The sequence below is a fragment of the Penicillium macrosclerotiorum genome (genome assembly GCF_028827735.1).
Source record: "Penicillium macrosclerotiorum strain IBT 26536 chromosome Unknown utg000007l_segment0_segment0, whole genome shotgun sequence".
NCBI classification, from domain to species: Eukaryota; Fungi; Ascomycota; class Eurotiomycetes; order Eurotiales; family Aspergillaceae; genus Penicillium; species Penicillium macrosclerotiorum.
In genome coordinates this window covers 245,173-271,272 of record NW_026643086.1, presented here as the reverse complement: position 1 = coordinate 271,272, position 26,100 = coordinate 245,173, and the positions used below count along the sequence as shown (strand labels likewise).

General features: G+C 50.7%; 7 protein-coding genes across 7 annotated transcripts; 4 read left to right on the top strand and 3 right to left on the bottom strand.

Moving 5' to 3' along the window:
- Positions 1-906: 906 nt before the first annotated feature.
- N7462_006915 (putative arsenate reductase (Arc2)) lies at positions 907-1,584 on the top strand (the record flags this gene model as incomplete). Its single annotated transcript, XM_057078633.1, has 3 exons — positions 907-1,074; positions 1,197-1,311; positions 1,403-1,584. 3 exons carry the CDS (start codon positions 907-909, stop codon positions 1,582-1,584), a joined length of 465 nt encoding a protein of 154 aa, XP_056931303.1.
- Positions 1,585-9,388: 7,804 nt separating this feature from the next.
- On the top strand, positions 9,389-10,456 carry N7462_006914 (regulator of G-protein signaling domain-containing protein; the record flags this gene model as incomplete). The annotated part of the gene is made up of 1 exon (XM_057078632.1): positions 9,389-10,456. One exon carries the CDS (start codon positions 9,389-9,391, stop codon positions 10,454-10,456), a length of 1,068 nt encoding a protein of 355 aa, XP_056931302.1.
- A 2,152-nt stretch (positions 10,457-12,608) lies between these two features.
- Positions 12,609-14,902, bottom strand: N7462_006913 (RUS1 family protein; the record flags this gene model as incomplete). The annotated part of the gene is made up of 7 exons (XM_057078631.1): positions 12,609-13,364; positions 13,442-13,486; positions 13,568-13,908; positions 13,959-14,022; positions 14,151-14,163; positions 14,269-14,378; positions 14,774-14,902. 7 exons carry the CDS (start codon positions 14,900-14,902, stop codon positions 12,609-12,611), a joined length of 1,458 nt encoding a protein of 485 aa, XP_056931301.1.
- Positions 14,903-15,403: 501 nt separating this feature from the next.
- On the top strand, positions 15,404-16,403 carry N7462_006912 (uncharacterized protein; the record flags this gene model as incomplete). Its single annotated transcript, XM_057078630.1, has 2 exons — positions 15,404-15,431; positions 16,036-16,403. The coding sequence occupies 2 exons, from the start codon at positions 15,404-15,406 to the stop codon at positions 16,401-16,403; spliced, it is 396 nt and encodes a 131-aa protein (XP_056931300.1).
- Positions 16,404-16,664: 261 nt separating this feature from the next.
- Positions 16,665-19,585, bottom strand: N7462_006911 (Pfs NACHT and Ankyrin domain protein; the record flags this gene model as incomplete). Its single annotated transcript, XM_057078629.1, has 2 exons — positions 16,665-19,444; positions 19,507-19,585. The coding sequence occupies 2 exons, from the start codon at positions 19,583-19,585 to the stop codon at positions 16,665-16,667; spliced, it is 2,859 nt and encodes a 952-aa protein (XP_056931299.1).
- Positions 19,586-21,040: 1,455 nt separating this feature from the next.
- On the top strand, positions 21,041-24,053 carry N7462_006910 (ankyrin repeat domain-containing protein; the record flags this gene model as incomplete). Its single annotated transcript, XM_057078628.1, has 5 exons — positions 21,041-21,233; positions 21,282-21,590; positions 21,642-21,666; positions 21,718-22,317; positions 22,373-24,053. The coding sequence occupies 5 exons, from the start codon at positions 21,041-21,043 to the stop codon at positions 24,051-24,053; spliced, it is 2,808 nt and encodes a 935-aa protein (XP_056931298.1).
- Positions 24,054-25,157: 1,104 nt separating this feature from the next.
- Positions 25,158-25,634, bottom strand: N7462_006909 (alpha-ketoglutarate dehydrogenase subunit KGD4; the record flags this gene model as incomplete). The annotated part of the gene is made up of 2 exons (XM_057078627.1): positions 25,158-25,441; positions 25,559-25,634. The coding sequence occupies 2 exons, from the start codon at positions 25,632-25,634 to the stop codon at positions 25,158-25,160; spliced, it is 360 nt and encodes a 119-aa protein (XP_056931297.1).
- Between the last annotated feature and the right edge of the window lie 466 nt (positions 25,635-26,100).

Here is a 26,100-nt window from a genome sequence, read left to right as displayed (position 1 = left end):
CATGGGGTGATAGTATGGGATGATGGCATGGGATGATAGTATAGGTTGTGTGAAGAATGTGTCATATCTTTCTCTAGGGCATGGATGTGCCGTCTGGGGAATTGGGGTAGGTTTAGCGCTGTAAATGCTGGGATTCCGGTCTTTAGGAAAACCCGTCGCAATGAGTGATAGGCTCAAGATATCGCAGGTACCGACCGGGGGTTTCGATTGAACCCTCCAGTAATTTATAGAGAGCTTAGCTAGTACTTGTCTCATGGCCTCATTCGCGGTTTGGAGGGTACCGAGCATGGGTTTTAGCACTTGTTCCTTTGCTGCGTTCGCGGCAAGTGTTGCTTCGGCAATTCAATACATGCTCCAAGCCGTTGAATTTTTTTTATTTTCCTCACGGTCTTGACCAGCGCTTTTTCTTCCCAACCTGCACCGTATCTTTGGCCTACCCAGATCATCCCGGTATGTCCTATGTGAGTGAAGGACAATTCTTCAATAAATTTCCTGTTTGTATCTGTTTTCATTGAACTCGAAGGGGAAGTAATACACCCGTTATCATGCTCACCTTGGTCTTCGCCTTCAGGGGAAATATAGTTTGTTCTCGCTCACAGAGCTGTGCGTGTAGTCTTGCTCCAAAAGAATTAGATCTTCGGGGGGACTCGAAGCAAGCATGAATCCTTCCCCGCAATTCCCGGATGTGCTTCATCAGAGCCCCGGCAGTTATCGGACCAATCGGCGGACCGCGACATGTCACCATGTGACCAGATGCACCGCTAGCTCGTCTTAAGAAAAAACCAATCACGCACTCGCTCAGAATATCCTAACAGTCCGGATCCTTGTTCTCTAGGCCGCGATAATACGACAACGGAACTACTCCCCCGGTCGAACTTATTCCTTCACCCTCAGAGCTTCTTCCCCATGGCCCAAACAGAAACACCCAAAGAGGCCCCCTGGTACGATGCGTATCCGGCCCCCGAGTCCGTCGCACCGTCGCTACCCCGCCACGAACTACTAGAGTGGTTCCAGGCCGGCAGGAAGCCCGGACAGGACTTCGTGTTGGTGGACGTGCGCCGCACTGACTTCGAGGTACAGAGTACAACTGGGTACCCCGTTTTGTAGATCCAAGGGGCCATTCCTTCCCCGCATATATGGAATTGACAAATGAAATGTATATCTGGTTATCCGGGAGACTAACGGTGTCTGGGCAGGGCGGCACAATTCGGGGATCGATAAATCTACCAGCGCACAGTTTGTATCCAACACTTGCTTCGGTGCATGCGCTGTTGGCGAGTAGTGGTGTCCATCATGTGATTTGGTACTGTGGTAAGTCAGCTCGATTTTTTATCTTGAGTCCAGGGACACGGGATATTATCTAATGCTGGTCTTTGTTTCTTTTCTTTTTGCTGGGATATAGGTTCCTGTGGTGGCCGTGGTCCGCGCGCAGCAGCGTGGTTTGCAGATTATCTGCGCCAGGTGCAGGATACATCGATGACGAGTATGATCTTGGAAGGAGGCATCAAGGGCTGGGTAGCAGCGGGAGCAAAGTATACCGAGCTGATGGACGGGTATGATGCTAGTTTTTGGGTGACGAAGTAGCTTTGCAGGTTGGGGATGGATCATGGAAGCATATCAAGTGTATCGGGTCTCGAATTCAGATATCAGAGGATCTCGTAGGTATTCTATTCTATAGCCCAGTGAAGATTTGGATCCGGACATCTTGGATTTCCAATCGGATCAAGATCAAGCAGCCCAAGCAGCTGGGCCAAAATTGCATAAAGCGTAATACACTGCAATTGGAGTGCCGCCTCCTGCGGGATTGTCATGATTCAACAGCAGGGCACTCAAATAGTGCACGGCGTTCAGAGAAATCCAATGATCAATGAGATAGACTTATCCAGGTATCTCATTGTGATCACCCTCGACAATGGGTACATGCTCAATGTCGTGGCATCTTGCACTGTGATCATCAGGGTCATACCAGATATAGTTCTAGGCTCCGATTGATTGCAGTGATCGTCAGTTCTCCAGGCCAAGATAATCATGACGATATCCCCCTTCTGGCCAGTCTGCCTGGTATTAATTGAGGGCTAATTAGACCCCTGCAAGCGTACATTCCAATAAACGACGCCTCGACGAAAAGTCTTAATGCCACGAGACAACCTTCATCCTAGAAATCTCCTATAGCTTGTCATGTCGTCGCAACCTAGACCCCTCGAATACGAACTGGACTCCAGACCCTCTGGACAGACCTAGAATTCGACAGACCGGGACAGTCTCGACGGTCTCAGCACCGAGTAAACGACCGGAATCATACTTTAGTTGAGTCAACTATCTATAGTCTAATTACCTGGGCTCCATCTGTTCCTCGTCCAAGCACTCAAAAGCTTGAAAATCCAAGACATCCCCATCCCGCCGTTACACCGCGGGCTTTAGAAAAAAAAACTAGCCCATGCCCATGCAGGGTCATTCCGATGCCCCCAGCGACGTCCAGCGTCGTAGCACCACAACAGTGCCTCACCTCATCGTCCCCAGCGCAGTACGGAGTACACGGACACCCTCTTCGCGCGCGCAGATCCGCCTCGCTCATGGGCGAGACCAGAGCCAAGCAAAGCCCCTACTGCGGCTGCCTCGAAAAGCTAACCTGCCAAGCCTCCGTCGGGCCACCGCACCCTTCCCCCCTACAGTAAGCCTGCGTGGTGGGGGGATGGGGGGCAGTCGAATGCATAGCTTGCGCTCCAAACAAGCCACGACGGGTGGAGGTAAGAAGAAAAGATGCTCCACTGCTGGAGACTCGGCCACGCTGCAAGCCAACACGTGCTCGCCTCGTGTTTCATGTAGCGCCCGGCACCCAACTTCACACCAACAGTGTGTGCTCTGGGCTCCACTGCGCCAGTCAGCGCTCCAGCAAAGAGGAAATGAAAACAAACAACGCTCGAAAACGAATCCACGTGGGGTTTTCTTCTGGAAATTACTGTTTGGATGTTTTGTCTTGGTACGCGTTACCGTCCGGGTGCGGGATCGCGAGGGGCCGCCTGTTTTCTATCGGAAATCAAGATTTTGGCCCGAGATACAGTGGGGCGGATGAGGTCATCCCAGCGGCTTCGGCCGTCCCGTTGATCGACTTCTCTTGTTTTGGGCTGGACCCAAGTGCACTGCTGTTTGGGTTGAATGGAGTCTTTTTGCGAGTTTAGTGAGGCTGTAGGTTTTGGTGAAGGAGAGGAACGGGGAGAAGTGGAGAAGCGGAAATTTGGCACGGAATAGTAAATAGAGATGTGAGAGGTCTGGACCAGGGGATCGTCATTGGATCTTTGTTGTTCCTTTTGAATTTTTTTTTTTTGGCTTGAGGAATCCTGTTCTGTTGTAGGAGGACCGTGTTGGCTATCGATACAGTATACTGTGAGTATTACTCCACTCCGACAGTGGTGATCAGATGGTACCTGGAAGAAGATTCTTGGGGCCACACTTGACGGCTTGGTTTACGTAGCGATCGGGAAAATACATTGCCGAAGACTCCTGCATGACATCTTTTGACTTGATTGAGTAGTGTGTTGCGGCTGGGGGATTTGCAAGAAGATCGTGGAGAAGTTTAGTGGCTGGAGATTGGCCGTCTTTCTTCTTCTCGCTCCCTCTCTTTCTCTGTTCGAGTGTGCGCGGTCTACTACTGCCTATCATGTGTAACGTGGGCCCTCGTTTACCAAGCTTCTTACCGAACCCCTCTTCACTCATCTGCCGACTGGAGACTGAGAGCAGGCCTGTGTTGACGCAATGGCCGCGAAGACAAGACCTCATCTGAGATCCCGTGTAGTCCATTGTGTAACCCGTTCTCCTCGCAATCATCCGTTATACAAACCAAACCTGCATCGGCAAACTGGTTTAATGCAGAATCAAGGAATGGACACTCCATAAATAGCGATGCATGGGTCCTGCCATTGCTTAGTGCCAATTGACTCCAGTTGCTCCTGCCCGAGTTCCTGGGAGTCCGAGGAGGAGGAGGAGTAGCAGTAGTAGTAGCAGTAGTAGCAGTTCATAGTCACCCAGTATCTTCCTTTCCTATTGGCAACACGCGGCAGGGGGGAGGAAAGAGGGTTTGTCCCCTCCGTACTCTGTGCTCCGTATCGTGTGATACTCGTAAACACCCTGTCGCCCTCTCCCCGGCTATTCTGGCATCGCAATTGGCCCTCGCCTCACAGGATTTGACATTGGTACTCGACTCCTCACCCGACTTTGGACACGAGACATGCGGACAGGGAGTCCACAGGTCGACTGTCGTCGATAGGTTCGAGGCCGTCCCACTCCCCAACAACTAGCGTCAGCCTTCAAGGTACCCCGTACTGCACCAACAGCGGGGGAAAAGGGTGCAAAAAGGAAAAACGGGCCAGCAAGACCACAGCGACGTGAGATTGGCGCTCCCTCCCCTCTTTCCTTCTAGCAGCCAAGCCGACGGGGCCGTTCTCGAGGCACTAGCCGAGAGGTCCGAGGGCTGGAGCTGGCATTAGGGCGTTGATTTCATACGAGGTGGGGAAATCCTGGTCGCCGTGCTTCCTGGTCGGGGGGAATTGTGGGACCTGGACAGCAGAGCAGAAGGAGCACAGATTGACGGAGACTGTCGAAGGGAAAGAGCAAACCAAAAACTACAGGTGGACTCCGCGTCCAGCACTCCATTCTCTGTACTCTGTACTCCGTACGTGGGGCCCTGTTCTTTTGAGGTGCATTTCATTGGGGTGGATTTCTCGCGATGCTAGGGCGTGCAGATTGCCCAGACATTACAGTTCGGCCTGGAGATGAGCTTGGATCTCTAGTGGACAGGGTGTGCACAGCGGTCGTCGGGGGTTGATGGCTCATATTTCGAGGGGATTTGATACTATCTCTTCGAGGAGATGCAGGAGATGCGCGGAGTCCTGTGGGCCGTGGGGGAGCCGAGAACACCAGCATCCCAGCATTCCAGCATCCAGCATGAACTAACCTCCACAGCTCTCTCCTTTGCAGAATCCCCGTTGCAGAATCCCCGTTGCAGAATCCCCGTTGCAGACTGCTCAACCCTCTCCCCCCACCCCTTCCCTGCATCTGTGCACCAATGGCAGGACATACGACCCAAGCTCCGACCTCCGGCATGACTCGTGCATCATGCCATCATGCTGGTCTAGACTGCGGGACGATGCAGGACCGCGCGGTCGCGACGAGACCTCACCCTCCCCCGGCGACGAGACGCTGGGGTTTCTCAGATACAGTTCTGCACTGGCTCATCTGAGCATGCATTTTAACTTTGTAACGTCGATCCCTATTATCCCCTACTAAAAGAAACACCGGGGAAACTAGATCCTGTACGTACGACGGAGCACGGGAGTTAGTCCCATACAGTGAGACAGCATGCAGCACACTGGGGTTCACCACGCATCTCTCTATATCTGTATAAACTCTATTAGCTCTGTCAATTCTGTAAACTGTGCGACTGGCTGGCACAAACTATGCACTCATGGGACGGCGCCTGTTGTACGACCGAATTAACTTTCTCTGTTATTTTTTGTTTCTCTCGAAAGATTCAGCGATTACATAGGAAATGACGCTCAAATCTCTTATCATATCACCATATCACCATATCACCATATCCTCCCCCCCCCCTCCTATCGTACCATGTCACTGCGCCCGTCTTCTCGTCTCCGCTGTCGGAGTCGAACGCCCAATCCCCGGCTTATCAGTCTTTAGGCCCTAGTCCTTCTCTGTCCTGAGTGGAGTGGCGCCCCCTTCCCTCCTTCCCCCCCCCGCAACGCCCGTGGAGCCTACTCTCTTGGCGCTCGGTTGCAGTCGGCCCTAATGACGCGATTCACCGACTCTGACTCTGTTGCCCCGGTCTTGGGCAGGTCGGGCCGGCAGACGGAGAGGAATTGATAACGAGAACGTCGGCGGAGGACAGCATAGGACTCCGGGTGGTTCATGGTCTATATCGGTGTGGATGAGGGTTCAAGACCCTATAGTTTTCTTCTTTCTTTTTCCTTGTTCTCTCTCTCTTTTTTTTTTTTTTTTTTTTTTTTTACTCTGATAGCGTGACTAGATGCGTGGACACATACGTAGGATTTCCAATCTCTACAATGAGTCTCTGGTCCCGTGATAGTATAGTTGTTATAGTGGCAAGATCCGATAGCCAGAATCAGGCCTCGGACGGGCTAGAACAAAAGAAACACACTGGAAGAAAGACAAAATAAACACTCTGGCCCAGGTCCATTTCCCATGATTCTACTCCTTCTGCGAGGCCACCGGCGCTATTGGGCATGGACAATTGGTGGCAAGGTCAGGCTTCAGAAGAAAAAAAGGAAAACCCATGGATGGGTCTTTCGGCGGATACCGTACCTGTTACGTGTTACCTGTCACAAAGGACGTCCCAAAAAGGAAAATGGGACGGAAAAAAAAGAGGCGTCTTTTTTCTGGTTGTCCGGCTGTGGCGATCGTGGGTAACGGGGAGGCCGGGCTTTTTTTTTCGGCGGGGATTCTAGAATTCTAGAAGGTCTGGGCGGGCTCGGCCGCCACCGGACGTCGTACTGGTGGTAATTTCGTGGGTGCGGACCGGTGCTGGGGACACTGACATGTCGGGGTGAGTCGGAATTCGGGGCGATCGAAGATATACGATGAGCCGCATATTGACAGGCGGATATATTAGTCGAACGAGGATTTTCAGGGGAAAAATAGATTCGGTCGCGTTGGGGCGGGTTTTTCTGGTTGGATGGTCGGGCCCTTTTTGAGGGGGAATGCTTTGGGCGTGTCCGGGGCGTCCAGGGCTGAACCCAGGGCGGCTGGGCTGGCAAGGTTCAACACTGAGCGAGCGGGCGAGCCTCGGGGGAGACGGCAGTCTCAGAGACTACTGGAATAGGTTGGAGGTCGACAACCTGCAGACAGGAAGGAATGGCGGGATTTTCTCCCGACTTTCTATGGCATTGCTCGATGCGCCAGGGGGGCAAGAGATATCCAGCCACACCGGCGATACATTCCGGGATCTTTCATGAAGCGTGCTGATAATGGCCGGGACAGAGCCCCGAGAGGCACTATTTGTTTGCGGGAAATAATTGTAAAAGCCTCGTCCCGGTTGGGATCGCTTGATATAGCTCCCGGTCGCGATCGAGTCGGAGGAGGACACAGCCTCTCTTTTGGCGGGCTTGGCTTGAGGCTCCAGGAGGGAAGCAGAGAGCAAACCAGGCGACCTACTTCTGTGTTAGGTATGGGCGTGCTGTCATCGTAATGCCACCCAGCTTCCATTCCTGAGCGATCGACAGGGCGATTTTGCACATCCTGCCCTCACGACGCTAAGACGAGGTGAGGGAGAGGGGGCCATCCAAGGTAGGGTCTCCCGGAAAGAGTATATAGTCTAATGGACCATACGAAGCACAGTCGAACGTTGTCCTGGGGTCGCTGAAAATGACGTGACGGCGACGCAAGGGGATGTGTTACAGAAGCCTGCGCGGCGGGTCTCAGAAGTCGCAGTGATTGGGTCTGGATCCATGTTGAACCGTGGGTCTACAGGAAGGGATTGACATTCCGAGACCGGATAATGGCGTGCTTAGCGTTGTTGCGTTGGACAGCGTGGGCCCATCGCACCTGGAGATTGGGCGATCCTTTTGGATTATTGAGAAAAGTGGAGTCTCGAAAAGAGAAAAGAGAAAAAGGGAAAAGAAAAAAAAAAAAAAAAAAAAGAGAAAGTGGAGTGGGCTAGTTTGAGGCTTGCTCGGCTGATCCGGGTTTGGGGGCCCTGGTCCCTATCGCGCCAATGGGGCTTGGAGCCTTCCTCTCCCCTTGGCGGCCTTGTCAAGCCGCTCAGGGTGCTCCGGGGTTTGGGGGCTTAGGGGGGATTTGGGTGAAGGATGGGTGTAGAACGTAGGGCGCAGGATGCTGAAGGGTGCAAGCGGGTGCGCGGGGTGTTCTCCAGGGTGCTGTGAACAGTTCTATGACGATAAAATTGCGCAGGAGGCCGAAGTCAAAATGTCCGATCAAATAATCAAGAATTAAGTACCCAGGCCAGTTTGAAGCTGTACGAGTCAGCCATCGCCACGCGGGCGGGGGCAAATGGCTTCTAGAACAACTCAGAAAACCCGCAAAAGAAATAAGAATCAAGAGTTACGCACGAATCATGAATGCTCGAGTGCTCGAATTCTTCTCGTAACAGGCAATCATTGCATGGAACCCAGAGCCCAGAGGGAATGGAGGGATGAGGGTGATCATGGTGTGACCGCTGAACTATAGAAGCCTTCCATGCCAGAAGTCGCCCTGATCACCCCCTCCCTCTCAAGCACGACGGAGGACAGACAGGACAGGACTGGAGAGGTCTCCCCAATGACAGGACGGATGTGGAACCAACATCACTGGTAGTATTTAGTAGTATTGCGTAGGATGATTGCAATGCAGGGGTGGCCCATCCCTTGCGCCCCGGCGCTTGTCGTAACCCTCATGGTTTGGAAGGGCAATAGAAGGAGTCTATCTGGTCTGAGACCCATCCAACCCAACATTCTTGTATGTTGGACATGAGCAGAAACTATCAGGACCATGAATCCTGCGAATCGGCCCGGGGGGACCTTGTGTCTTGGATGTGTGCTGCCGCATCGTCCTTCACAGAGGACAGGCCGTCCGAGGCAGGGATATACCGCGATCCCGCTATACACTCCATGCTCCCCATAGTTCCATAGTTCCCTACCTCTATACACCGCGTATCTCCCTCCGTATCTAGGAGTTCCCGAAATACATTCTCTCGCGAGAAATCGGGAGTGTCATCGCCTTGACGAACTGGATCTTTCGGCCAGGAGTCGCCACCCCGATCAGCCCAGGAGGATCGTGGAACCAACGATACACGATGATACCGCGCCATACGACGGGCTCCACCCTCCTCCTCGCAGTCAATCCAGTCACAACCCAGTCGAGCCCCGCGAACCAGTCAAAGCCGGTCGAGCCAAATCCACTCCAAGTCTCCTCCAACTAATCGTCATCGCGATCGGCCCAGAATCATTCCAGAAAGGTGGAAAAAGTGGGCCTCCCTTTTCCCTTCTGCTATCGATCCCTTCTCTCATATACCCGCTCGCCCTCTCTGGCTCCATCAACCGTCTCTTACTACTCCTTCTCCTTCTATTCCTATATACTATACCAATACTTTCCTCCCCCCCCCCTCTCTCCACCATTCTCTGCTCGGATTCTTGCATTTTCCACTTCTCGTCCTCTCTCTTCTCTTCAAATGCGATTCCCTGTCTACGTCCTCGCCCATCAATAACATTGGACCTCTCCCCGTCGGTCCCTTCGGTCCCCTCTGCCGTCTCTGTGTCTCGCTTCTCCGGCCCCATCATCAACGCTGGAGCCTCGCCCAGCACTGAGGGGAGGACCGGCGAAAAAACGAGCCCAGGTCAAGGGATCTCGACACAAGTTGTACGCGATGCTGAAGAAGAAGACCTTGGCGCCCGCCTTCTTCTGGACTTTCTCCTCCTCCCCAACCACCACCCCCGAACTGTCGCCCACCTCGTCGGATAGCGACTCGGACGAGGAGATGGAATCATCTGGCTCCCGACCGGTCAGCCTGGCCGTTTCGACGGGAGCCTTCTGTCCGATGCGCCCGACGCTCAATGAGGTCCTGGCCAATACCGCCGCACCGCCCTATACGCTCTCCGCGTTCATGGCCTATCTCTCCCAGAACCACTGCCTCGAGACCCTCGAATTCACGATGGAGGCCAACCGCTACCGGGATACATACGATGCCGTTGTCGATCGCCTGGGCCTCGCCGTCCTGGCTGTCCCGGATTCCCCGGAAGCCCAGCATCTCCGCATGCTGTGGCATCGGCTCCTGATGGCCTACATCCTCCCCGGTGCCCCTCGTGAGATCAATCTCTCCAGCGAAGTTCGGGACGCCCTCCTTCACTATCGCGACGTCACCACCCCACCGGCCCCCGAGACCCTCGATTCCGCCGTCAAACGTATCCACGAGCTCATGGAGGAATCGATCTTCTTGCCCTTTCTAAACAGCCTCACCACTTCCCCGGCCATGATGGCACACTCCGGGCCCCCCTTTGGCCCGGATGATGTCATGGCGTTGTCGGGCACCAGCTTTGATGAGAACTCGGTAAAGCGAGTCCTTTCGCGCGGCAAACGCATCTCCCCCCAGTCCTCCACCAAGGATCTACCCGCTACGGCCGGTGGCCGCTCCACCATCTCGCTGGGGGCCGTTCAGGCGTTGGGCAAACGGGCCTCCGGTGCTCTCCTCAGCACCAGCGGAGAGTCTGTGTCTCTGACAGACGACTCTAGTCCCCAGTCGAGCCCCACTGTCGAGGAGCCGATGACGCCACCCACCACGCCTCCGGCCAGTGAGCCGCATCTGCCTATTCACAGCCCTAGGCTGCGAACCGAGAACCCTTGGAAGAAGATGGGTATGAAGCTGGGTTTCAAGAAGCGATCGGCCGGCAGCAGCGGTGCCTCTCGAGACCCTAAAATCCTGGGTCTCGACGACTAAACGACTTGAAAAGAAAAAAAAGAGAGAGAAGGCACGCTCTCCCTGATCATCTTCCCTCTTCATCCAAATACCCTCTTCTCTTTTCTCTCTCCCAAGTGTCTACGACATTCAAAATTCGCCCTTTTTACGCACGTCGCACTTCTCCACGACTCAATATCTCTTTTCTCAACGACTCGAACATATATATATACGCGATCACAATCTTCTCATCGACCCTCAACTTGACATGAATTCTTTCCTGTTCCCATATTTCTCTCGGAAACGCATCTCACATGACCCGATCCGATCCTTTGTTAGCGTTCATTGGCGGTGTATGAGAGCATGATGCATCGAAAGCATACGAACCCGGCGTTGTTCATTTCCCTTGTTTCATATTTTTTCATTCTTGTCTTGGGCTTTTTTTTCTTGCAGCCGTCTTTGCCGTCTACCAGCGAGCATTTGATGTCTTGTCTTCTCTGGTCCGTTTCTCCCAAATTGGGGAAAGGTCTCTTTTTTCCCTTTTCTTTTGGCTTCCATCATACATAGACTGGATATGGAGTCTCGCAGATCATGATCTGATCTGCGTCGGCTCGGGCGTTTTTTTTTTTTCTCCTGTCTACCTCTCTTCTCTTGCATATCAGCACTGGTGGATCTGTGTCGATAGCTTGCCACGATAGGATGGTGCCGTTACCTCGGTCACCTGGATCAATAGACTTGATACCCACTTCACAACATGTTCCCTGTGTAGTTGTACTTTTGATTCATCTTCCGAACTCCGTATAGTGGGGCCGTCTCCGGCCTCGTTGCTCTTGGCGTTTCGCTGCCCCTCTGAGCAGGCCAGAGCAAACCCACAGAAGGCTAGGCAGCAAGCAATTGCTGTATTGCATCTGGCAATTTTTTCGTCACTCTTTGGGTAATCTTTTCCTTGGGTATCCTTGCACCTAAGAAAAAAACTTGGCTGAGAAGCCTGATAGGGTATCAGTCAGCAGCCTCTATATCGCTCCTGGGAGAGTCATCCATCTAGATCTGACTGGTCATATACGGACACCGACTTAAGGCTTTCTCTTCGTATATCTCCGGTATGGAAATAAGCAGAACCCTTGTATGGCATTTCGGACTTAAATCTAAATTGAGGAATCGGGGGCCTCGCTTGGACCCTGTTTCCTGCCTCAAATCACCCCAAGGCGCTAGAATGCCAAGGTTTATGTGAGGTGTATGAGCAATGTACTGACTCTATGTATTCGAGACTATACTGCTACTACGGCAGTACTTCTTCTTCTGTTCATCACTACCTTTTCGGGCCTATGAGACGAGAGACGGGCGTTTTGTATCTCTTTGGCTTTTCATTAACTTATATTTATGGCCTTACGGCACCCCCTCCACCCTCCCCCATCTCTCCGCCCTAGGAGGACCTTGAATATCACACCAGTATTGCGATTCTTCTGACCAAGCTAGGATCTGAGTCCCAGAGCCTCTTGTATCTGCTTACAATCTCCCATCATATCTTTCCGTATCGTACTAGCGTGCACCGCCTCCACCGCAATTAGAGTTTGCGGGGGCTGATGGGAAAGAAGCACATGGTGGTGAGCGTGCCTGTAAGATCCATAGCTTGCCTTTTTTTCCCCCGGGAGAGATAGAGGTAGTGTCGGGGGCCAGATCTGATGACAGCGTTTCAGATTGGGGCTGTGGGTAGATTTGGCGTTCTATGTCGTCACCGAGGCACGTGGAGATGAAGAGGAGGTGGACAGGGACAGTTGGGGTATCGCTGGACTTGATAGAATTAAATGCCTCTGTCTCTCTGCAATCTGCGTATACTCATAGAGCAGGAGAAGGAGGATGGCAATCCTTCGATATTTTCTCTGCATATCATTTCCTCCTGCCATATAGTTGGTTGGCTGACTCTAAAGTCATCTTATATTGCACAACGCCTCTAGAGCATTTGTGCAATAGTTATAAGACCTGGTTAGTGCGGTAGACGTCAATAGAAGACAAGAGGTGGGGAAGGCGAATAGTTATTGCACAAAAGAGCCCTAGAGATTCGTGATATAGAATCCATATCTCCTGAAATGTGCCATTGAGGCGTGGAGTGAATTGTATCTCACATTTCCGCCTCCCTGCCTGTCCTAATCAGCAATCAAAATAGTACATCACACGCACAACTTCTCCCCAATCCCTAACACAGAACTCTCACCCCCCTTCCCGTCTCCAACGCTGCAATATCAACCGCCCACCCATTCTCCTCCAGCGCAACAACCGCCCTCTCAAACCAAGCCCCTGCATTAAGCACCTCCAGCGTGCGCCTAAGAACTCCCACCATCGCATCCCCATCCAGAGTCTCTCCACGTAACTCCCCCAGTACCCGCGCCGCAAGCAGCGCGTGCGTCCAGCCCTTCAGTTGCCCACGCACGCTGCATCCTTTCTTCAACAGGATAGTAGCGTGCCACCGGTCGCGCTGCCATGACAGTACGAGGAGGTGCGCTTCAGAAGCGAACAGAGAGTGGAGTGCGGGGAGGGGAGTTTGCGCTGCACGCGCGTGCTGGATGAATGTGGCGAGCGTGGCCCCGATTGAGGCTGTACCGAGGTGCTGGTGGGTGGTGCCGGGGTAGCTCCAGTGCAGGGCGTCGGCGCGGGGGAAGATGTGTTCATATTGAGCGGTTTCGGCTGGGCTGAGAACTTTCCATGGGGGTTGTGGGGTGTGGGTTGAGGTTGGGGCTGGGGATGAGGGGAGAGCAAGGGTTTGGGGCTTAATGGCTGGATCGGTGGCGAGGAGGGTGGAGAGGACCAGATTGGCTCGTTGGCGGTTTAGACTGGTCATTTGAACCGCGCGAACGGCGGCATAGTTGAGGGCGAGATGGCTTGATAGGAGAATGAGGAGCGCTAGCCAGGTTGTGGTGAAGCTGGTGACGTGGGATACGACGACTGATCCGGCCTATTTTGGAAGGGGTGAGATTTAGGTCGGGGAGTCGATACGCATTGATATTTAAGATTCGAGGGAAACGCTCTTACCAGCATACCCAGAAGCGATATGACCGTTTCTTGCGATGAATCTTTCTGTGTGAATACGTGAGCCATGATATTCGCCTATCTCCTACCAGAAAAGGTAAGTTGATTACTGGTTCAAACGGGACGTACAGCATTGAGCTCTGCCAGGTTCCCCCATTTTGCAAAATGCGCGCTCAGACTTGCTTTCGAGCTGCCGCCTGCGACGCCACAGAGAGCTCGGAGGACGCCTGCTGTGCTGAGGACTGATACGCGCATCATGCCCGCTGGAACCATGGGCGATAAACAGTCGAGGATCATGGCGAAGTCGTTGAACACGTCTGCCGCGAGCCGGTAAGTCTTGCACTCTGGCTCGAGGGCGGTGCCGACGCGATGAGCGAAGAGAATTGTCGCTACTCGACCAGATGAGTCTTGTAAGATGTGCAGAAGCAGAGCCGAGGTTGGAGATGCATCAGCATTACCCACACCGACGCCTATCTCGGTTAAGATCTGAATTTATATGACGAGTAGGTGGTGTACAGACCTTGAAGAACAGCACGTGAAGAGAGTAAGCCTGCTATCGAACTGCAGAAAGCTTGTAATGAGTCCTTGTGGTAGCATTGGATGTCAGCTCAGAATTAAGTCATTGGTGACTCATGTATTGAGTAGATCAGATATACTGATCACATTTACTCTAAAGGATTGTGGTCCAGAAGTTAGATGCTGGAAGACTCACAAATAATTGGTATCTATAGATCTTCGTTAGTTTGGCGTGGAGGAAGAGGAAGATGAGGGGCTTAAGCAATCAAGCGATAATAAAGTACGGGTCAGGCACGCTTCACTCTCATACTCACGGCAAATAGTCATCGCTCACACTTTGTGGATAGCCAGTAGGTAGGAATACATCGCTGAGATAATTGATGAGGGGCTTGGTTGACCATGACAAGGCGCTGGACGGAGGGTTCTATTCACCGTTGTCAGTCACGATATAGAACCGGTAATTGGCTTGAAGGCATGATGTTGGCGTAGGTGAATCAAATTCGATTAGTCACAAGCACGGTAGCATGAGTATTTAACGACAGGGAAGACTTGATGATATATGTTTGTGACCCGTTGAGCAAAAAGCACGAAACACAGGATCCTCAGAGACGAAGCTTGCGCTAAACGTTGAAACAATGTGGCATTTACCAGACCGAGATCCCGAGGGGTTTGAATCAAACGCACGATATAGCCATAGTAGAGACATGGAATCTTATGCATCACCAGTGAAGCTGCAACTTTATCAAATTATACTTCCGAGCAGGTATAAACCTCGGTAGTGCCTTGGGAGTGCCAGCCGAATGTGAAAGATGCGCTTACCAGAATATCCACCCTGCCCACCGTTTGCTTGGAGTACGCATCTTGTTCGGAATAGACATAGGTCACAGCAGGATGACCTGCATTGTCTATTTCCTGAAAGGTCAAGCGATTCTCGGCCTTTGCAGTCATGCTGTTGACGGTCTGCGGAAGCGCCAGAGACCCAGTAGGCTGGCTGGTCGAGGCTGGAGGCTAAGGAGGCACGTGTGGGGAAGCGCCTCCAGTATTTGACGTCTGCTTTTGACTGCGCAGCGCGAACCTGTCTACCTACTAAAGATCTGAAACCCAAACGTGGCTTTCTTCTTCCGTGAAAGTGCCCACGAAGCGCTATTTTTGATCCCTGAGGCGATCTAAGCACGTCCAGGGAGCGCTTGGGGTAGACGTGTGATTATTATGTAATCACTCTAAACGTCTCAGAACACTCAGGTCCGCTCGGCGAGACTGTTCTGACAACTCGGAATATAATCGGAATGGAATACTTATATTAAATGAATCTAGTCAATTCAATGTATTGTGTTCACACATTAGGAAAGAAGGGCAGCCTAGAGGCCTTATTGCCGCGTGCCATCGTTAGATCAACAGCTTCTCCGAGCGAAGGGCCATGATTCTAGAAGCCAAGCCCGACCATTCAAAATGGGTGCTTTCAAGAGACTTACGTCTGGTATGAAATTAATGCTTCTGAGAATTCTATTAGAGTTTTACTTAACTAAAGGAGTATAGGAATGTAAAGGGGACCAGCGTATTCAAGGTCACGGCCTGTTACCGCATGATTATGTTATCCCCTTTTCATTGTTAACTAGGTTAGTTAGCTTAGATGTCATCTTTCTCTCGTAAGAAATGAAACATCATCTTTCCCACTGCACAGCTATCCGCTCGCACCAAGGCCAGACTGATTTCAAACCATTCTGTACTTGCACAGAACAGACTGCGATAATACATGGATACAGTGAAATGCTGATGTGCTCTGAAGACCAGGTTTAACTGATCTATACAGTAAGATTCGAAATCAGTTATACCTCGAAACTCTTCTCTTTGCTGGATAATGAATTTGAAGGTTAAAATTATGATTAGATCTACTTGCTGAAGCCTAGCTCTAGATTGTTTTGAAAAAAGAGACCTATGCGTTACAATATAGATGTGAGACGGCAAAAATGTTTGTATTTCGAACCACCATCCAAGTGCTACGTCATACCACTTCTCCTCCCAGGCATCACTCCACTTTCTTACTATCGCCCTTTATTCTGCCCGTTGTCCGTTATCAAAAGACTACTCTGCACATGGCTTCAAGGTTCCCTCAGGCGAAGCTCCATCCATTCGTGATATAATAGAGAGCCAGTCCTTTACCAACCAGATAACCGAAGAAGCCGAATATGCGAAGCTTACGAGAATCAATATTCACAGAAACTTGCGGCAATTTGGAAGCATCTATGCGCCCCAAACCCGAATAGGACAGAAATTTACTATGACGTCGTTAATGATAGAAGCCCTCTACGACTATTTATCTCAGACGCCTGGCTTCTACTTGGATGAGATGACTCTCTTCCTCTGGGACGAGCTTCAGGCCTTGGTCACAACCTCCAGTATCCGAAGAGCCCTTGTCGCCAAATTTTGGTCCAAAAAGACTGCGCGATAACATGCTAAGGAGCAGAATGCCGATTTACGAGACTATTTTCTAAACACTCTGCCCGATTTTGAATCCTATCACCTGGTATTTGTCGATGACTCTGGATGTGATAGACGGGTTGGGCTTAGACGGACAGGCTAGGCTCCACTTGGCAAGACCTTGTTGCAAGTGGCCTAATTTTACTATGATCAATAGTATCGAATATTTCCTACTTTTGCCCAGGACGGAGTTGTTCTCTCGTGTGTCCTTGCTGCCCACCCTCCCCACCCCCTAGTTACCAGTTGCAGCTTTCACCACCTTAGCCCTATCAGTGAAAGTGATCAGGTGATCCCGGCGGTCGAGAAGGAGTGTCATAAAGTCTTTGTTACCAGCTGCAGCCTCCACCACCTTATCAGTGATAGTGATCTGGTCTCCGTAGCGGTGAAGAAGGAGTGCCATCACGTCTTTGCCGCTTTCCCTATTCCTAGCCGCAGCCCTCAACACCTCATCAGTAATAGTGATCTGGTCTCCGTAGCGGTCAAGAAGGAGTGCCATCATATCTTTGCCGCTTTCCCAGTTGCTAGCCGCAGCCTCCACTACCTCATCAGTGATAGTGATCTGGTCTCCGTAGCGGTCAAGAAGGAGTCCTATCACGTCAGGGCCACTTTCCCAGTTGCTAGCCGCAGCCTCCACTACCTCATCAGTGATAGTGATCTGGTCTCCGTAGCGATCAAGAAGGAGTCCTATCACGTCAGGGCCACTTTCCCAGTTGCTAGCCGCAGCCTTCAACACCTCATCAGTGATAGTGATCTGGTCTCCGTAGCGGTCAAGAAGGAGTGCTATCACTTCAGGGCCGCTTTGCGAGTTGCTAGCCGCAGCCTTCAACACCTTATCAGTAATAGTGATCTGGTCTCCGTAGCGATCAAGAAGGAGTCCTATCACGTCAGGGCCACTTTCCCAGTTGCTAGCCGCAGCCTTCAACACCTCATCAGTAATAGTGATCTGGTCTCCGTAGCGATCAAGAAGGAGTGCCATCATATCTTTGCCGCTTTCCCTATTTCTAGCCGTAGCCTTCAACACCTCATCAGTAATAGTGATCTGGTCTCCGTAGCGATCAAGAAGGAGTCCTATCACGTCAGGGCCACTTTCCCAATTGCTAGCCGCAGCCTTCAACACCTCATCAGTAATAGTGATCTGGTCTCCGTAGCGGTGAAGAAGGAGTGCCATCATATCTTTGCCGCTTTCCCTATTTCTAGCCGTAGCCTTCAACACCTCATCAGTAATAGTGATCTGGTCTCCGTAGCGGTGAAGAAGGAGTGCCATCATATCTTTGCCGCTTTCCCTATTCCTAGCCGCAGCCTTCAACACCTGCCTTGTAACCCTCCCTCCCCAGTTCAAGAGGGCAATAACAACATTAGGATATCCTGACCTCGCGGCGCATTCAAGAGGCGTCATACCCGAATCATCTTTGCAATTGACATGAACAGCACAAGTCGACTTTTCTTCGTCCGTTCCACGTGCTCCTAACTCGGTGCCAGGGTCCAGTAAAGCGCAAATCCCCCACTCTGCAGCCACGTGAAATATGGAGAACCTCGTTGGAATTCTCTTAAGACCATATAATGGCCATTTTCTTATTTGCTGCAGCCACCATTCCCGACAAGGAGAATCGAGTTGGAAAAACTCCGCTTGGGGAGAATGGACCTTGAAATTCGACTCAGCCATGCGCGCATGGTTAGCCCACTCTTGAGCAGCATAGTCTAAAAAGGGGGTATATGGTCGATTCTCGCTGTGGAACTGCCGAATGAGGAGATCAATAGAGCGATAAGCAAGTAAAGCATGACCCTCGCTTTTTTGAATAAAATGCTTCGAGCTATCCCCAACTAGGTAATCTTTTATTGATTTATGCAACAGAAGCACCTTCTTGTCTTGAACAATGATCATCAAGCGGCAGGATTCGATATACTCGTAAGTGAACTGGAGCCTTGTGTCACGGTCGTCTTCGTCCAGATGTAGTTGGCATGCTTCGGAGAGTTCCGACACAGTTAGTGGTCGTGAACTCAAAGCCACGCAAATCAAGAGGTGTCGAATTTCATCAGCACTCAGTTCACTCTGTTCCAAAGCCATCTCGAGAAGCTTTGTATAGAGTTTGATGAGTCCCTGCGGCATACTTTGCAACGCGCGGATGACGCGATGGGAAGGAATGTCCTTAAGCTCCTCATACGCTAAGCCAATCCAGAGAAAAGTACCTTCGGACTTTTCTCGAAAGATTTCGCGGATCTGTGTCTTGATCTTTTCGGTATAATTTTTTCTTTCGGCTAAGTCATTTATTTTTTCATCGATAAAGAGATCCATATCCTTCTGTCTTTGAGGGAAAGTAGCCAGATCTTTATTCGGAAAGCTTTGCAAGGTTTCGCGTATCTCGGAATATGGCCTACTGGTGACCAATATCCGGAGATGAGGTGAGACTTTTTGGCTCTGAAATGATTCTTCAAGTTGTTGTAATAAAAGATTTTGCGACTCTCGATCACATTCATCTAGAGCGTCAATGATGCAGTATGTTCGGCCCGTGATTGGATCCGCTATCATAGCTATGAAGATATCCCAGAGGGCGTCGAATGACGTGAACAGTTCTGCCCCACGTGTATTGTATTTTGGTAGGAGATAATCATAGAGCTTCTCGTGCCGCTCAACGAGCTGGTAAAGCAGCCCTCTAATAACCGAAGTCGCGGTCTTCCGTGTATCGAAGCCTGAGTCACAGAAAAAGTAGACTAGAGTTTCCCCATCCGCAGTGGACAAGCCTGTCGGCAGATTCTCTGCAAGGTACACGGCCATCATCGATTTCCCAGTTCCTGGGGGACCATGGAGCCATAGCACCTGGGCCGTCTGGCGCTCGGGACCCACAGTCAGTCCCGAACCAAGCCAGGCATTAAGCTCTTCCGTGCGGAGTATCCACTCGCAGGTTCCGGCAGCATGGCGTCCTTTCTTGCGTTTCAATGCATTCTTATCCTCCTTTGGATTAGTTATGAAGAGGTCGCGTAGACAAAGTCGTCTGCCAGAGGAGGCTTCGGTTGCTTGAAGGTGGGAAGCGATGGTTAGTCAGTGGACTTTGATCTGAACCGGTTCTCTGGCTTACCCAAGCCATGATTGATTGGACCGTAGTTGACCGCAATCTGCGCTCCATTGTTGGGACCACTAAATGAATTCGATGTCATGATGAAACAAAGTATCTCGTCCGTGGAACATACCAAGACCCTTCGTTATGTGGAGAGAATGACAGGTGCGGAGATCCACGAGTGGCTGGTAAATTGTTTGAGATGTTTGCATTTCACCAGCAATACACCCTACATAGTCTAATGCGTCGTCATGTAAATTGGTTCTGTATGAGTCGGTCTTTGTATAATATCAGAAAATTAATATTCCTACATGTTTCCTCATATTGATTAGTGTATATTAGTGTCAGGGTTCGAGGAACAATGAAAGAGTATAGGTAGTGATGCTGTTTCCCGGAACCAGTGTAACCAAGGCCAGGCCTACACGATATTCCACGGTATTTATTTCTCCACCAAACCCCAAGAAAGGACATCATAGGTCAGGCAGGAAGGCACAGGACAGCTGAGCGATCATAAAAGATCGCTAAATTGTTTCTACGTGATTATATAGTGCATTATAGTATAATAACGACGAATTATCTATGTATTTGTCATCAAACATTGCCATTGCATTTCTGCCGAACCTATAAAATGGGGAGCCAGAGTAAATTAACTTATCTCGGGCTTATCCCAGAAAGAAATCGCAAGAGTGTAGAGGTATAACTACTTTGGACTAATACTGTATCAGGAAGGACTGATCAGTCATAGCAAAAATGAGCGCGGCAGGTTGTTGCTGTGGCCTACACCAGGGCGGGGTAAGTCACAGATCTGAAGCATGCATATTTACTATTTTTACTGTTGGCAGTAGGCGTCAGCCGCAAGCGCCCTGTATCTTTCGAGACGTTTGCGCATCACCTCCCGTTTCCACCATCCCTTCTACCCCTACTATTGCGATTCTCGCGGAAACCATGGCCCTAAGTCGTGGAGAGGCATTTCAGAAGGCCTTACTCAAATATTGCAGTCCAGCTTCGCAGCCCAAATCTGACCCTTCTGCCAATCTCGGCCCAAGGATAGTACCCGATAGTCGGCCTAAGTCTACTTCAAAGCTTCCAAAGCGCCGCGTCTTGACCCGACGCCCCCATGAATCCTCATTGCAGGGCTCCCCTGAGAACTCACATGAGAACTTACAGCCACAATCTTCTTGCTGGACCCGGGCTATAGAGAGTTTGCAACACACTCGGCCCGGCGTGTACAAGAAGTTAGAGCATATTAAAATTAAGCACACGAGTTGGAGCCAAGATGACCCTCAGAGCTTGATAAAATTCCCCGAGTCGGAAATACGAGAGGACAAGCGACGGGCTGGAGGGTTTGAAAAAACCATTAGGTCCATCCTTCTCTTCGAAAACATTGCAGTGGCCGCTGCGAGTTTTGATCCTCATAAAATTGCACCAATAGTCGTGCGGGGCGTCTGCACGGTGTTGAAGGTAGTTGTTTTTCACTGAGAATACCAGGTGCCCCAGCTCATGTAAAGTATCTCGTCAATAGGCATGTTTGAACGAACCAGAAATTCTACGAGAAATGCTTCGGGACCTAGACTCTGTTGCCTCCAATCTGAGTTACTGGGCAAATGTTGAAACCTTGTATCTACGGACCGATATAAGTGATGCCTCGAATAAGTTCACCGATCTAGAGGCCGACTTGATCAAGCTGTATGCTGCGGTTCTCGAGTTAGAAGTCGAATTGGTGGATACCGTCTCAGATGGATTTGCAGGTATGACTTTCCCTGGATACTAGGCCATGCTTGTCTTACAGTCTTTAGCCCGAGTCGTCATGAACCACATCAGAACAGTTTCGTGGAAAGACCAAATCAGGGATATCAGTACTTATCATACCAATGCAAAAAATACCTTCGATCGCTGCAAGATAGCAGTCGACCAGCACGGGAAAGTCAAGAAGTGGATATCGGACTACCGACCAGAGACCGCGCACAATGACGCTCTTGAGAGGACCGGAGTCGACCAAAAGTACCGAACGTGCGGACAATGGCTGTTGAACACTCCACAATTCAAAGACTGGTCTTCGGCAGAACCAACATCTGATAGCCGATTTCTTTGGCTCCGTGGTACAAGTCAGTGTTCTCTACCGATGCTAGACAAAACATGAAGCTGATGTTGGACAGCCGGCACCGGAAAATCGACTCTACTGTAAGTTTTTCTGATGGAATTTGATGAGGAGAGCTTATTATTGTATTGTAGAACTCGAATCACCCAATGGCATCTGGACAGAGCTTCTCTGTACCCCGGTCACCGATTGGCCTACTTCTATTGCTCCAGAGGAGCAGATCGAAATTCCAAACACTCATATCAGTCAGTGCTTCGGGCGCTCCTTCGACAGGCAGCATATGACCCTGTCAATGGTAGGATATCTACGCAGCTACTACATACTTACAAAAACGCTGGAGGAGATTCAGAAGATTTGCAACCGCTCTCCTTCGCAGCGTGCAATGAATTGCTGCATGAAATAGTTCGATCGGGAGTCAAGCTCAGAATAATCATTGATGCCCTGGATGAGTGTGATGCGCCGAAGACGCTATTAAAGGCCCTGAAAGATGCTTCTGAAGTCATCCCGGGCGGACTTGAGGTACTCGTGTCCAGTCGACACGAGGTTCACGTTGATGAGAAAATCCCGAACGTGGTGATCATCAACCTCACTAAATCATCATCGGAAACTGACATGATCACGTATATTCAAACCGAAGTTAACGAAAGAGACGACGACGAGAGGTTGCTGAAAGGAAAACACCCAGATCTCGAGACTCGGCTCATCGAAATTCTCGGTAGGAGAGCAGGCGGAATGTCCGATAAGTCCCTCGACAGCTGGTAGCTTTCAAGGCAGCTAACATATCTTCAGGTTTATCTGGGTCCAGTTGCAACTCTCTTTCTTTTTGAATCGGAAAACCCCATTTGTCCGCCGGGACACCGTTGAGAAATATCTAGATCAACTCAACACTAGCTCTGTTGCAGACGAAAAAGACTTGAGCATTGCTTACAATGATATCTTCGAGCGCAATACCTCCGAGAACGACCTGGAGCGTATCCATGCAAGCAAGATCTACAAGATTGTCCTCTGCAGCATCTGCCCCCTTTCTATTACTACCATTGTAGTGGCCGTTGCTTTCAGGGAGAATGGAGTCGTCACAGACAAAACAGTTGATGCACAATACATTAGGGAGCTGACTCGGGATTTCCTCGTTGAAACAAGAGATGAAACACTAGAGTTTGCTCATGTGTCAGTGAAAGACTACTTGCAAGGAGAGCATCGGTCGGAATACAGCAATACAAAGTGCCACGCCCAGCTCGCCCTGACGTGTTTGCAGTATACGTATTCCTGTGAATGGGCTATATATAAAGCATCAATGGCCCATGACGCGTTCCTTTGGTATGCTTCCAGGTACTGGGGAGAACATTGTATTCAACTGAGTAAAGAAGACCGTCAAACTCTCGGGATCTCCGACCAGTTGATCAACTGGCTCTTGAAGGGATCAGGCTCCACAACTTTCCAGAATTGGCTTCGTGGGGATCCCAGATTCAACGAGATCCTTCGCATAGACAAGACATACCCTCTGTATCTTGCATCATTCTGTTGTTCGGATTCTGGCAGTCCAGTATTCGCAGCAGCTATCTGGAATCTTGTCGAAATATTGCAGGAATTACTCTCGGTAGGGAGAGCATCTGACATGATTCTCACTTCGGAGGAACTCGATCTCACGCCGCTGTCGTTGGCATCATGGAGAGGCAATGAAGCTGCTGTTGAGTTGTTGCTCACAATAGAAGAGGTTGATGTTAACTCAAGAGATAGTTTTGGTCAGACACCCCTATCCTATGCGGCGGCAAATGGAAATCAAGCTGTTGTCAAGCTCCTTCTTGCAACAGAAGGAGTTGATGTGAATTCAATAGATGATAACAGCCATACACCGCTATCCTATGCGGCGGCAAATGGGCATCAAGCTGTTGTCAGGCTCCTCCTTGCAACAGAAGGAGTCGATGTGAATTTGACGGATGATAATGGCCAATCACCGCTGCTATTAGCCGCTAAGAAAAGACACACTGCTGTTGTTGAGCTGTTGCTGGAAACAGATGATATTGATGTGAACCTACAAGATACCCGCGATAGGACGGCGTTGCTATTAGCCACCCATGAAGGATGCAGCGCTGTTGTCAAGCTATTGCTCGCAGCGGAGAAGATTGATGTTAATTTGAAAGAAGCGACTTTGAATTTCACACCGCTGTCTTTAGCAGCGTGGAGAGGCGACGAAGCTATTGTTGGGTTGTTGCTTGCATCGGGGAAGGCTGATGTTAACTCGGTGGATAATTGTGATCGGACACCACTCTCATTTGCCGCTGAGTATGGCTGTGACACTGTTGTCGAGTTGCTTCTTGAAACAGAGGGGATTGGTGTTGATTTAGCGTGCAAGGCTGGTCACACACCACAGTTTTATGCTATGATGAAGGGACACGAAGCAATCGTTCAACGGTTACTTGCGACAGGAAAGGTTGATAATGCTTTGAAAAATCATGTGAGGCCGCCATAAGGGGCTCAGGACTCATAAATGTCGGGTTATAAGGAGTTTTTTTTATCATTCAAGAATGAGCCCTGCGCTGAAGGGGGTCGACTTAAAGAAATTTGTTTTGATGAATAAGATCTGCCTGGACAGTCCGGTCGTCAGTACAGCACACTAAATGTCAAGAGTTCAACACTCTTGTCGTTCGTTAATATTAGAATACTTTCCCATCAGTTTTTGAGTTAATGTCAAAAAGCTTATACTATTGAAAGTTACCGAATGAGCATGAAGACAATATCAAGAAACATCTTCTTATCATTTTTTTTTCTTCTTGGCATTTTGCAATTTGCTACTGCTCATCACTCGGACCTCAACGAATATAACTGGAAAAGTAATAATAATTTTTGATGAGGGCTGGGCAGTGATAAGAGGCGCAGGTATGTGCTCTGAGATGGAATAGTTGCGTACGGTATATCCCCGAATACATAAGATTACAGGACCAAGCGATCGAGTTGGAGAATATGATTGAGAAGATATCTCCATTGTTCAAATTGCTCCCAGAGCAAAAAAATATGTCACAGTTGAATCAAAACGAATGGTCTTCAAGCCCCCAAGTCCCCAGAACCCAGAATCTATGAAAATAAAACCAAAAGAAGCACGTCGCTTTTCAGACATCAAGACGAGAAGCCGTATGTTGCGCTTAGAAAATATAGAATGATTGGAACACCCAAAAAAAAAAGAAATCAACCACCAGCGCCAGTTTCGGGTAACATGAAAAAAAGGCATGAACCTAATGAATCAAAAAGGGATAGCAAAAAACGCCCGTACCAGCCACGAGACGGAGAGGACGGAGGGAGTGCGTTTCTTGCGGCGGACAGCGGACCAGTGGCCAGATCAAGGGAGGGTCATGGAGAAGTTCTGCTCGAGAGCGACGAGTGGTCACCACACGTGAATTGTGGCCTCGAGAGATCAACTTCCATGGTGTCCCCTCCCAACTTCGAAAAAGCCACGGTCGCATAAATCGACATCAACAGGCCTGGTGCTTGCCACACCACCCGTCACTTCAATCGTAAGAGTAATTGTACCCCGTCGCTCATGGTGTACATAAAACCACAATCTCTGCTGGTAAAGATTTTACGCGAACATGCTCGCGCCGCCGGTCTCGACGGCGTCGATCTCGGCCTGGCTCCAGGGGAGACGGCCGAAGCGAGCGGGAAGCTCGGCGCGGTCGAAGAACTCGCCTGCTCGGGGACGAATGGGGCCCAAGGAAGCACCGGCTTGGCCACCGATGCCGCTGGCGAACGAGGCACGGCCGAGGGGACCGTGCTGCTGGGCCTTTGCGCGGTACGCGGCGAAGGAGTCGGGAAGAGATCCTGCGGGAGAGGCCGGGTGGACACGAGGGGTGTGGTCAACAGTCTCTGTAGATTGACAGCGGTTAGCAAAAGCGTTGGCACTTTGGACGCTCGGGTCCGCGGGGAGCATATTGGGACGGGGAAGCTCCCGGCCGGGAGAGGGGAGTTTTTTTTTTCACGTACTGGGGACGGACCGCTTGCCGACGAATCGGATCAGGGGAGTCCGGGCGGCGTTGGACAGAGCAAAGGTAGCACGCATTGTGATGGAAGAAAGGGATGTGAGGATGTGAGAGGGTCGAGAAAGAGGGTGGTTGGGGGTCAAGGTGGACGGTAGATTTCACGGGGGGAGAGTGTGCGAAATCGATTTGCTCGAGGGTCCGGTAGTATCCGAAGGGACCCAGACGCGACGAGAGCGCGGATAGAATGTAACGTCAACGCGTTGAACAGGGCGATTGAGGGTTGAAAGAGGGCGAGCTGCGAAAGCCAGACGTATCGAATAATCGTACAGATGAAGGATGAGCGAGTCGAAGGAGGGGGAGTGGTGAGGGGAAGAAGAAAGGGCAGACCGGGCGAAGATAAGAGGACGTGCAAGAGGGCCCGTTACCGCTTTAGGACTTGCCGACTCGGCGCCGACGAGCCGCCGGGTAATTCTGGAGCTGGCGACTTGGGCGACTCGATTGACTAACTGGCTCGGGCCAATCCTGGCTAAACGTCTCCTTGTCACG